The sequence below is a fragment of the Sinocyclocheilus rhinocerous genome, unplaced genomic scaffold (assembly GCF_001515625.1).
Source record: "Sinocyclocheilus rhinocerous isolate Xijiao unplaced genomic scaffold, SAMN03320098_v1.1 scaffold1136, whole genome shotgun sequence".
In the NCBI taxonomy this organism is placed as follows: Eukaryota; Metazoa; Chordata; class Actinopteri; order Cypriniformes; family Cyprinidae; genus Sinocyclocheilus; species Sinocyclocheilus rhinocerous.
Window position 1 is genome coordinate 108506 of NW_015647033.1, and position 12973 is coordinate 121478.

General features: G+C 36.0%; 1 protein-coding gene across 1 annotated transcript in view; it reads left to right on the forward strand.

Moving 5' to 3' along the window:
• LOC107708348 (breakpoint cluster region protein-like) overlaps positions 1 to 12004 on the forward strand; it is a 79169-nt gene extending 67165 nt beyond the window's left edge. The window contains exons 12-24 of the mRNA XM_016512541.1: positions 303 to 422; positions 518 to 593; positions 668 to 772; positions 1101 to 1175; positions 1302 to 1399; positions 1865 to 1996; positions 5266 to 5325; positions 5398 to 5507; positions 6686 to 6825; positions 6940 to 7074; positions 7160 to 7265; positions 9937 to 10099; positions 10298 to 12004. Coding sequence (XP_016368027.1) covers positions 303 to 422; positions 518 to 593; positions 668 to 772; positions 1101 to 1175; positions 1302 to 1399; positions 1865 to 1996; positions 5266 to 5325; positions 5398 to 5507; positions 6686 to 6825; positions 6940 to 7074; positions 7160 to 7265; positions 9937 to 10099; positions 10298 to 10387 — 1410 coding nt within the window. The 3' untranslated portion in view covers positions 10388 to 12004. The remainder of the gene's footprint in view (positions 1 to 302; positions 423 to 517; positions 594 to 667; positions 773 to 1100; positions 1176 to 1301; positions 1400 to 1864; positions 1997 to 5265; positions 5326 to 5397; positions 5508 to 6685; positions 6826 to 6939; positions 7075 to 7159; positions 7266 to 9936; positions 10100 to 10297) is intronic.
• The last annotated feature ends 969 nt before the right edge of the window (positions 12005 to 12973 follow it).

Below are 12973 nucleotides of genomic sequence, written 5' to 3' on the forward strand. Positions count from 1 at the left end.
TATATAGTTAAAACTGTTATTTTAAATTGTAATAATATTTCACAATATTATTGTTTTTACAGTTTTTGATCAAATAAATTCAGCCTTGGTGAGCATGAGATTTTTAAATACATAGAAAAATCTTACCAGTCCTACATTTTTGAACAAAAAAACCTTTGAAATAGTGTATTTTTGACTGTAAAAAGCTGTGTCTCAAAACATTCTGATCTGGACATAATTTTTTGGGCAACATACATGCATTCAGAAGTTCACGAGACAGCTCACTAGATTTTAAGATTACTTTTTGCTTCTTGCCTCAACAGAGGGCCAACAAAGGGTCAAAGGTCATGGAGAGGCTGAAAAAGAAGCTGTCGGAACAGGAATCGCTACTGCTGCTGAACTCTCCTAACATGCCCCTCAGAGTACACAACCGCAATGGAAAGGTAAGAGCCAGTGATTCACAGCCTTTCTGTCGTATCTGATTTTCTCTTCAACATTCCTGCTCATGCTCACAGTCCATGTCGGTTATGCATTTCAGAGCTACATGTTTCTGATCTCATCGGACTACGAGCGTGCCGAGTGGAAGGAAGTGATCCGAGAACAGCAAAAGAAATGTAAGTGGCATTGTCACAGAAATCAGCAGTAGATCAGGTATTTTTGTTATTTTTAATGCTTGCTTATTTTTCAGGCTTTAAGACCTTCAGCCTGACGTCCATGGAGCTTCAGATGCTCACCAATTCATGTGTCAAACTCCAGACGGTCCATCAATTACCCCTCACTGTCAATAAAGACGGTAAGAAAGTTGCACAGGTCTTACAGATAATATGAAATCAAAACTGTTTACAATCTTATCAGATTGTCCTGGATTTCTTGTGTATGATTCTTCAGGTTAAATCAAATAATATTTGTCCACATCTTAAAATAACCGTTTCTTTTCAATAATGTCATGTTTTATTCATAGCAATCTAATCAAATTACAGAATTTTTTTTAAATTTAATAATAGTTTTTAATGACCTTTTTTATTATTATTGTGATTCTGTTGTATTTTATTTCTATATATATATATATTTATTCTAGATATGTTTTGAACCATTTTCTCTACTTTTTTCTTCACTTACAGAGGATGAATCTACTGGACTGTACGGATTCTTGAATGTAATTGTCCATTCTGCCTCTGGACTTAAACAGAGCTTAAGTATGTGTCTCTTTCCTTCTTCCTCTCTGTGCTCATCAAAGGTCATGTACACATTTGCTTAGCCTGTCCTAACACCATGTAAAGAGCCAGTATCTTACAGATCCTCTTACCGCTTCCTCTCTTTAGATCTGTATTGCACATTAGAGGTGGACTCCTTCGGCATCTTTGTGAATAAAGCCAAAACAAGAGTGTACAGATACACCACAGAACCCAAGTGGAATGAGGTAATCCCACATGCCTGTCCCTGTCTATACACCATCGATGCCAAAAGACCTGCCTGCTGAAATGCTCTTGAGGCATTCAATCTTAATTAAGAGCAGCAGAAGCGAGGCCATGTGGAATATGAAGACCTTATGGACAAATTATATTAAATTTTAATTAAGAGCAATTACCATCCCCAAAAGTAAAGGGGAGAAAATTAGGAAATGAGGCATGGCAGGTGCTAAGTCTGATCAAAAGTATTCTTAGACTGTTTTGTGAAGTAAAATCAGAAGTTTTTTGGGGCAGTCTCTGTGTTTTATTATTAATAATAATGTTGTTGTTGTTGTTGTTATTATTCTTTTTATTTATTTACTTTAAAGTATTTTCCCAAAAAGATGTTCTCAAGGTAGCTATGTATATATTTCTTATGTGTATGTATTGTATATATTCTGGGTAATGTTGTTTCTTTTGTATTGTTTCTGCCTCAGGAGTTTGAGATCGAGTTGGAGGGCTCCCAGACATTACGTCTACTGTGTTACGAGAAGTGCTACAACAAAGCGAAGATGAACAAGGAGGATGGAGAAAGCACGGACAGAATTATGGGCAAAGGACAAATTGCGGTATGATCTTCACTGCTTAAAAACTGTAACAAATTTGGTTGACAAAAGTGTTATTTTGGTATTAATATTAATATTCTGAAATAGCTTTTTTTATAGTTCATTGTATTTTTACAACCCTCTACGGACACCTTGGCAATTGAAACGCCATTGGCTAGCGTTCACATGTAGCGCATCAATTCTGCATATTATGTAAGATAATCGCTCGCTCTCGTTCTTTGCGCGTGTGAGAGAAAGCGACAGCGAGTCGTGCGCCTTCACACTAGAGTTTACGTTACGTCAAATACACAAACACAAGTGCGCTGCGCATCCATTCAAATGAACTGAAAAATATCACAGATCGCTTGACGGAGTGTGAAACTCTGAAGCGCTCAGTCAGAGTGTTCTGTGAGTGAAAATATATCTGTGCTAATCATATACTCAGCATCCAACTCACACACTGGCGAGTAAAATCTGAGAATTTATTAGCCATTGGCTAATATTAGACATAATTTAGTCGCCCAGAGTGAAGATTTAGTCGCATATGCGAGTGATTTACTCGCAATGTAGAGGGTTGTTTTAGTTTAGGTTTTATGAATTTTATGTGCTTTTGTCACTTTTATTAATTTTTCTTATCTTTAGATTTATTTTAGTTTTAGTAATTATAGTACTTCAACTTCAACTTTCATTTTAATAAAGGCAACATTTTTAATTTTCGTTTAAGTTTTTCATCTAGTATTTATATTTTATTTCAGCCTTACTGCAATTAGCGAAAACAGTTTTTAACAGTTTTAGTTTTAATTAACAATAACGCCATTGGTTGTTACCGTGTTGACTAGACTTTAAACTAGGCTATTTATACCAGACTTGCTAATGATTCACAACCCACTTACTAGTCGTTTTTACAAATCCCTACAGGTTAACAGGTTGTAAGCATGAATTTGCTTGGCTCTCATGTGAGCTAAGTGTCATTCTCCATCTGGGCCCTCAATGAATCCGGTCAAAGGTATATCTGCTCTTATGAGAGACCCGGTCCCAGATGGGGACTGGCCTTTATACTCCAGACATTTAATCTGCTTTTTAATAGGTAGGGTCTTATTCACTCTGCCCTGGCTTTTTAGGCATCAAATCATCCATAATTCATGTGTCCTGTCTGAAAATGTCACACTCAAAACAACATCAGATCAGCTGACCTATCAGTCCCCTCCCCAGAGAGGTTTGTGGGGTCATACAAACAGCACAAAATTCTCCTGCCTCACAAATGATTGCTTGTAAAGTCTAGGTTTGGATGCTGTTGGTTTCAAAGCATCGGCTGGTGTATCATGGGGGAAGGAGGAGGGATTTGAGGGCTGTGATATGATCCCTCTGTAGCCCCCCATCAGCCAGCTGTGACTTTGGGAAACTCTGCTCTAGTCCCTAAGTCATAAAATGCGTTTTTGTAGGGATCATCTTTCTTTTGTGTATTTAAGTAATGTGGTCTTTGTAAAATCAAATATTTTTATTCTTAAACATTGATGATTTATTGCTTTGCTGTTTGGTTTTTTGTTCTCCTTATACCCAAGAGCACTTTGCAGTGGTCTACCAACAAATAAACATTGAAAATAAAGCTGGACTGCTCTATAGATTTGTGCCATTGGAAATATAATAGGTAGATTTAAAGACATAATATGAAAGTGTTTTTTTTATTATAATTTTTTTTTTTTTTTAGTTCAATTTTATTTTCGATTTTCAATTATTTTCAGTTAAGTTATAGTTAATTTCGTTATTTAGTTTTCATTTTAAACTGTTGTTTTTAATTTATTAGTTAATTTAGTTTTATATTTTCATTTTAGAATTTTTGGGCTCATAATGTGTTAACTAATATTATTTAAATGCATTAAACGCTGTTACATTTCTTATAGGCATTGTATATCACTACATAGTGCCATTTTTTCATGTTTAATGTTTATAATTTATTAAATTCAGGGTCTAAAACTAAAATTAAGATATTTTTAAAGCATGGAAAATTAATTAAATTTATTTTTAAATTATGTTAGCTATTTCAGTTTTTTTTTATTTATTTTTTTATACATTTTTGTAAAGGATAACAATACTGCATGGCAGCAGAATAAACCTTTAAGAGATGCTCTGATTGGTGCACTGGATGTTAGTGGCTGTAGATGGGTGCATGGGTTGGGGCAGAGCAGCTTACTCTGAGGTAAGTCAAGGGATCATCTATTACGAGCTGGAGGTGCAGAAAGAGAAAGTTATGCAGATTTACAAAAAGAAACAGTGTCGAGACGGTAAAGAAGGAAATAAGAGCAAAATAGATATTTAAGTGAACAGCAACAGATTTTGGGACTCTTAGAGAATCTGGATGAATCATCAATGTCAGCATTTGCAGTGCACAGAGTAATTGGATCTCTGTAGCTTGCCACCAGACCAATGATTTATTATTGTTAAAAGAGCTACTTAAACACATCATTTGTTACTGAAGACCCTCTGAATTATTTGAATTGAAGACATCTGGAGCAGCCATAGATCTTTTTAGAACATTATATAACCCTAAGGATCTACAAGATCCATATCACACCACATCCTAAGGGATTTCCAATTCCAGCCAAAGATTTCTGCTCAGGTTTTGCACAGTCGTATACTGTATAGGAAGGAGATGAGTGACGATGAGGTGGTAGGACTGGATGAGGAGGGCAGGAGCTGCTCTCCACCCATCGAAGACTGTGATGTGGGGCCTGTGGAGGCTGTTTCTGTAGACATTTCCACGCAAACTGCTCCGGCAGGCAAAGGAACAAGGTTATGGGGCTGTGTACAAAATGTTTTGCACAGAAGAAAGGTAAAGTACAGAAAAAAAATTCCAGTGTATTCCAGTGTGACATGCATTTTCTCTTTATTTATATATAATATTTATTTATCATAACTATTATTTACAATGCTTGCCACTCATGTCAGTATTCTACTTCACGTTGAGATGTTGCATATAAACATTTTTGAGACCATATTGAGATTAGGCCAGGATGAGGGAAAGGAACACGCTGAATTTGGCCCACTCCAGATGGCCCCACGTTTGCTTAGAGGGGTCAGAGAAATTGGCTGGTGATGTGCAAAACTGCTGTATAAGGAGAAGTGGCAGTATGAAAAATGTTCACATCACTCCAAGCCCTTCATAACATCTGTGGTGTTTATAACGGATGTGTAGCCAATCCAAAAGCCCTCTAGATCTCAGAAAAGACAAATGTTCTGTGTCTGTGTTGGAAATCCCATTGTATTTTATGTTTCTTTTTCTGTTTTTTATCCAGTTGGATCCTCAGATGCTCCAGGGTAAAGACTGGCAGAGAACAGTCATCCCTATGAATGGGGTAAGTATATTCACATCTGCTCCTCTTCTGTAATCCTACCATCTAACACTCTAATTACTAATTTTTCTGAAGATTGAGGTGAAGATATCCATGAAGTTCACCAGCCGGGAGTTCAGCCTGAAGAGAATGTCCTCACGGAAGCCCATGGGTGTGTTTGGAGTAAATATCTCCACAGTGACAAAGTGAGTCAGAACACATTTTATATGAGAACAGACGCACCCAGAAAATTATTTGGTCTTTTTTTACAAAAAGACGCATTTTGACACTAAGTTATCATGATTTTTCAGGCATTCATTGTGTCAAAAAAATTAGAATATTCAGTATAGAAAATTATAGGCTTCATAGAATTCTGCCCTTTCTTGTGCAGTGTTTGTGGTCGGATTTGATTGACAGTAATGAGGATTGCCTGTAACAAGCTTCCTAATGGGTTTAAGGGCAGAACCAATTAATGCTATAAAGACAACATGACAACACCAGTACAGATGCTCAGACACAAACATGTGCATCAAAGGTCTCTACATTAGCAGCACCTACTGCTGATTAATGTATATGTAAAGGCATTATTCTGCTTAACCTCGTTTTCATACAATGAATATATACAGTGAACACAGGCTGTCAATTTCGAAAAGCACATAGACCCAACTTGTCTGAGGCTGCATGATAGCTTTATTTGAGAAACAGTCACAGTTATACAAATTTAAGCCATACTTTTCAAATCTTATTTGCATATACACTATTGTTAATATTTTTAAATAAATTATTACTTTTATTCAAGAAAGATGCATTAAATTAATTTTAAAAAATGACAGCAAAGAGATTTATTTTAGAAACTTTTTCTGTTTCAAATAAATGCTGTTCTTTTGAACTTTTTATTCATCAAGGAATCCTGAAAAATGTATCTTGGTTTCCACAAAAATATTAAGCAGAAATAAGAAATGTTTCTTGAGCACCTAATCAGCATATTAGAATGATTTCTGAAGGATCATGTGACACTGAAGGCTGAAAATGCAGTTTTGCCATCACAGGAATAAATAACATTTTAAAATATTTGAAAATAAAAAACTATTTTTACCATATTACTGTTTTTACTGTATTTTTCATCAAATAAATGCAGCCTTGTTGAGCATAATGGTAGCGTTATGTATTTAACAGTAACACATCTAATATTTTTAATATATGCGAACACAAATAGTAATGGTAGCTTTAAGATCAAAATTAAATGCTTAAAATTATAAATTTGACATTTTTTGTTTGTATATCCCATTTTTGCTGAATATAAGTTAAAAAAATTTTAGTCATTTTTTGTGTTTATTGAATCAAATGGCTGGTTTCGTGATGTTGGTATTATTTCTTGTCTCAGACGGGAACGCTCTAAAGTGCCCTACATCGTCAGACAGTGTCTAGAGGAAATTGAGAGAAGAGGAATGGAGGAAGTGGGCATCTACCGTGTCTCAGGAGTGGCCACTGACATCCAGGGACTGAAGACTGCCTTTGACACCAGTGAGTGTCCATCAAACTTGTTTTTTTTTGTGTGTTTTTTTTACATAAGACTTATGACAGACACATCCAGTCAGCCAGTTTAGTTGCTTATCTCTCTCTGTCTCTCTGTAACAGATAATAAAGACGTGTCAGTAATGATGAGTGAGATGGATGTGAACGCCATTGCCGGAACGCTCAAGCTGTACTTCAGGGAGCTCCCTGAGCCCCTGTTCACTGACGAGCTCTACCCTAACTTTGCAGGAGGCATTGGTGCGTCAGTTGTTTTTACTTGGAAAAAAAAGTATTGAGCAGGCTTGGCTTTGTGAAGGTATAACTATGTTGATTATGTCCTCAGCTCTTTCAGACAGCGTAGCTAAGGAGAGCTGTATGCTGAACCTCCTGCTGTCTCTACCAGAGCCCAACCTAGTCACCTTCCTCTTCCTGCTGGATCATCTCAAGAGGTTGACAAGATGCTGATGACTTTGACATTGTTCTAAGAAGCTTAACAACAAGAAAGATATATAACTGGGTCAAAATCCATTGTTTCTGGAACATTCATATGAAGAAATCAAGGGTTAGGGTTAAGGCTATGATTGGCTGATAGAAATGTTGTTCCTGAAACATGAACTGCGTCCCAAATGACGCACTATACACTGTGCACTTATACACTATGTACTTATGCACTATGTACTCAACCATGTAGTGTATGAATTTTATAAGGTTATTTTGTCATTAATAATCAGAGTCTGATAGCCCCTCCCTCTTCGTGACGTAATTAAAGCTGCGACAGTTGAGTGCATGAAGTGTCCAACATTCCACACTTCATTTTTTCGGTTATCATCCAGGTATTTAAAGTGCACTTTTTCTTTTTGGAATTTTCAGTGTTCAATTTCGAAAAGCACATAGACCCAACTTGTCTGAGGCTGCATGATAGCTTTATTTGAGAAACAGTCACAGTTATACAAATTTAAGCCATACTTTTCAAATCTTATTTGCATATACACTATTGTTAATATTTTTAAATAAATTATTACTTTTATTCAAGAAAGATGCATTAAATTAATTTTAAAAAATGACAGCAAAGAGATTTATTTTAGAAACTTTTTCTGTTTCAAATAAATGCTGTTCTTTTGAACTTTTTATTCATCAAGGAATCCTGAAAAATGTATCTTGGTTTCCACAAAAATATTAAGCAGAAATAAGAAATGTTTCTTGAGCACCTAATCAGCATATTAGAATGATTTCTGAAGGATCATGTGACACTGAAGGCTGAAAATGCAGTTTTGCCATCACAGGAATAAATAACATTTTAAAATATTTGAAAATAAAAAACTATTTTTACCATATTACTGTTTTTACTGTATTTTTCATCAAATAAATGCAGCCTTGTTGAGCATAATGGTAGCGTTATGTATTTAACAGTAACACATCTAATATTTTTAATATATGCGAACACAAATAGTAATGGTAGCTTTAAGATCAAAATTAAATGCTTAAAATTATAAATTTGACATTTTTTGTTTGTATATCCCATTTTTGCTGAATATAAGTTAAAAAAATTTTAGTCATTTTTTGTGTTTATTGAATCAAATGGCTGGTTTCGTGATGTTGGTATTATTTCTTGTCTCAGACGGGAACGCTCTAAAGTGCCCTACATCGTCAGACAGTGTCTAGAGGAGATCGAGAGAAGAGGAATGGAGGAAGTGGGCATCTACCGTGTCTCAGGAGTGGCCACTGACATCCAGGGACTGAAGACTGCCTTTGACACCAGTGAGTGTCCATCAAACTTGTTTTTTTTTGTGTGTTTTTTTTACATAAGACTTATGACAGACACATCCAGTCAGCCAGTTTAGTTGCTTATCTCTCTCTGTCTCTCTGTAACAGATAATAAAGACGTGTCAGTAATGATGAGTGAGATGGATGTGAACGCCATTGCCGGAACGCTCAAGCTGTACTTCAGGGAGCTCCCTGAGCCCCTGTTCACTGACGAGCTCTACCCTAACTTTGCAGGAGGCATTGGTGCGTCAGTTGTTTTTACTTGGAAAAAAAAGTATTGAGCAGGCTTGGCTTTGTGAAGGTATAACTATGTTGATTATGTCCTCAGCTCTTTCAGACAGCGTAGCTAAGGAGAGCTGTATGCTGAACCTCCTGCTGTCTCTACCAGAGCCCAACCTAGTCACCTTCCTCTTCCTGCTGGATCATCTCAAGAGGTTGACAAGATGCTGATGACTTTGACATTGTTCTAAGAAGCTTAACAACAAGAAAGATATATAACTGGGTCAAAATCCATTGTTTCTGGAACATTCATATGAAGAAATCAAGGGTTAGGGTTAAGGCTATGATTGGCTGATAGAAATGTTGTTCCTGAAACATGAACTGCGTCCCAAATGACGCACTATACACTGTGCACTTATACACTATGTACTTATGCACTATGTACTCAACCATGTAGTGTATGAATTTTATAAGGTTATTTTGTCATTAATAATCAGAGTCTGATAGCCCCTCCCTCTTCGTGACGTAATTAAAGCTGCGACAGTTGAGTGCATGAAGTGTCCAACATTCCACACTTCATTTTTTCGGTTATCATCCAGGTATTTAAAGTGCACTTTTTCTTTTTAGAATTTTCAGTGTGAACGCACTACTCGCACTATTTCTACTAAAAAATGTGCTGCTGGCATCATGATCAAAAAGTTTAGTTGGGTGAATCTTACCATCAACACATTTCAGTTTTCACCCCCATTTAAAAAAAAAAACAGACTACAGTATATTATAAGAAAATATAGCTTGCATTAAGAAATATTAAGCTTAATAAAAACATTACCCCTCAAATAAAAAAAACAACAAAAAAAAACATTCTCATTTCTGTATAACATCCTGTCTGGGCACATTTATTAATTTATTTTATTTTTTCATTCGCTACAACAAGTGCCACCAAATTGTAAAAATATATATTTTTAAATAATATAGTAATATTTTATTATTATTATTATTATTATTATTTGAATATTTTTTTAATTGGAGGGAGAAAAATTTAATTAATTGTAATTATTTTAAGTTTTGTAATAGCAAACTTGATGCATTCATACTCTGATAATCTTTATTTCCTGCTCTTTCTCTTTTTGTTTCTAGGGTTGCAGAAAAGGAGAGTGTAAACAAGATGTCTCTTCACAATCTGGCCACCGTGTTTGGCCCGACCCTGCTACGACCTGCTGAGAAGGACAGCAAAATCCCCACTAACCCCACGCAGCCTATCACGATGGGGGACAGCTGGTCACTGGAAGTCATGTCACAGGTACACGATAAAACCACAATTAACCGACTATTTACAATTTAAGGACTGTGGACATGATACCAAGCACCATTGAAAATCACTTAAATGTGTCTGTGTGTTGTAAAAACAATGGAAAACACATTTACAGTAATGCACTTATGTTTTATCCATTACGCGTCTCCTGTTAGGTGCATAATTCTGTCTCCTTTGCATCTGTAGGTGCAAGTTTTGCTGTATTTCCTTCAGCTGGAGACCATCCCGACGCCAGACAGTAAGAGACAGAGTATCCTGTTTTCCACAGAGGTCTAAAGGAGTTCTTATTCCTATTGTAAGTCTCAAACCAAGCGAGCATGTCCACCCACTGGGTATAACGGACACTGGAATGCACAAGAGCAATTCCTCCTGGGCAAAAGCAGGAGTGCTTCGCCTTTCGCGCATTTTCTAGCATTTCGTAGCCATTTTAAACGTTAAAGAACTGGACTTGCTCGGAGCACATCTTGAATATTACTGAACCCTCTGCCTATTTTCCTGTGAACATCAGTGTCCCTTCAGCACCTTCGCTCTCTTCTTTTTCATGACTCAGACCCTGAGCATGATCTTGCGTCCTGTACGTGGGCCTCTACTGGTCAATCATGTCGGCTGGTGACAGTGAATTCTGTCTCTTCTGTCTTTTTGTGTTTGTCCTCATTTCACCTGTCCCCACTGGCCACTGATGCTCTTTCTGTGCTGCTACAATTCAGTATCCAGCTCCAAACCGTTCCAGATTTTGGATCCTTTTATACAATAGATAATTACATGGCAGTTCAACGTAGTTCTTATTGCAGACTCTTAAAAGTCAAATGAATAGCTTCTGTTAGTGTATGTCAGTCATTACAAGAGCTTAATTTAATAGGATTTCTGTGTAGAAGATGGTGTTTGGTTCAGTTATTGTCAGTGTTGATGTGATTCTAAGTTAAGAAAACAAACATAAAATGAGAAAAATCTCGCTGTTGTTTAATTTTCCTCTTTTTTTTGGCCCATACCTCTCTATCAAGCAATATTTAAGCATTCATGAGTGTGTTTGAAAACATGATACATGTTTCATTATGCTTTCGTAGTTGAGATTTTGGGAGAGAGAAGTACATTACCAAAAGGGTCAATATATTTTTCTTCATTCTGATTTTTTTTATGTAATACATATAGAAGAATTATTATTTATTTGGGGACAGATATCAACATCAGTGTCTTTTTTAAAGTACGTCTACGTTTATCCGTGTTATGAAGTACTGTAGATTCCTTACATATCCTCTTCATTTTCCTGTCTTTTTGAATCTGTGTAAATGCTCAGAGGATAGCACACAACATTAGCGTTTCCCCTGCCGTATATCTAGTGTTGAGAGATGACCAAACTGAGAGGTTTTTAACTCTACCCTGTCGTTCACATTCGCTCTCTCTCTAGCTTCACAGCACACTGTGGTTTATGTCTCACTGAGAACCATACAGCAGTGCCTCTCTGTCACATTGTAAGACATTTAGGTTAAAAAACAACAACGCTGTATATAGCACAATCTGTTATCCTTGAATACTGTCAGATTGTTTAATGAAGGAAGGGTTAATAATGGATGCAGTACAGGTATTCTGTGTTAATTATATTAGTAAAAATGAATGCTCTTAAGTTTATTATTTCAGTTAAAGGTGCTTTAGTTACTTTATTTAACATGCAGGCATGTTTTTTAGATTTAAAAGTGTTTTTTAAGTTTGATAAGTGTTGTGCGTTTGAGTTGTAACGTTAAACCAAATTCTGGCTACTGTAGAAGGGTTTTTTGAAGACTTTATCATGCATACAGAAAGGGGTGCAGCAACTGAAAAGGAATTTCTGTTAATCCACCATGTGAAGTCTTTTGTTTTTTCGTTTACGTGTGCAGTAAAGGTGCGTCTGAGACTTTTCATCTTGTCTGTCCTCTTTCTTGATTGTCGGCACTAAATGTACATTTCCTGTATCTTGCACCTGTCCGAACTGAAGTCAGTATCACATGTGGGTTTCTTCTAGAGATATGCCCGCTTTTGTTTTTGTAATATGTAACTCTTGACATAAATTAAACTGTGATCTATTGCTATCCGAAGGCATTAGGTGATTCAACAAAGCATTCCCGATGTGTTAATTGCTTATTTAATGTGCTTTTTATAGATTGTTGAATGTTACTGGGTTAGGAATATTGGACATATGCTCCGGTTCAATGGGAGTGACACAGCGCATGATGTTTGAGAAGCGATTTCTTTGCACTGCACATAGTTTAAAGACTAATCTGATGAAATTTCTTATAAACGTAATGAGATTGTATCACACACAGTGAGAAACGTCTACAAACCAATTAATGAAAACATGCATTATGACATTATAATCTCCAGATTTATTTGTATTCACAAAGTATTACAGTTTTGAATTGATTGGTCATGAAAGCACTGCAAGGGTCCATCTGTGTCATCCATTATAATGTTATGAGGATTTATGTTGAAACCTTGCCTTTAAACACATGAAGACATGCTGGACAGCCACTGGGACAGGCTGTGGATGCCCTTCCCTTTTCCTCTTAAGGTTTTTGTCACTATTTATTCTTGCTAATATCTTAATGTTCTGGTTATAGGACTGTACAAATAGATTAATGAATTCTGCAGACTGAAACGTTTGGAAGGCATTTGCGGCCTATGTTTATACACAAAATGTTGAATAAAACCTCCTGTATATGAATACCTGCTGTTTCATGCTGTTTTTTCTAAAACTATTTGATTGTATTACACAGTGAGAAAAATATTTCACATATTCTGGATACAACAGTAGTTTGATTTAATATTTTTGTTAATTTATTTACGTTTTGTGCATGTTTATTGAAGAACATGTCTTGAAACGCTGTATTA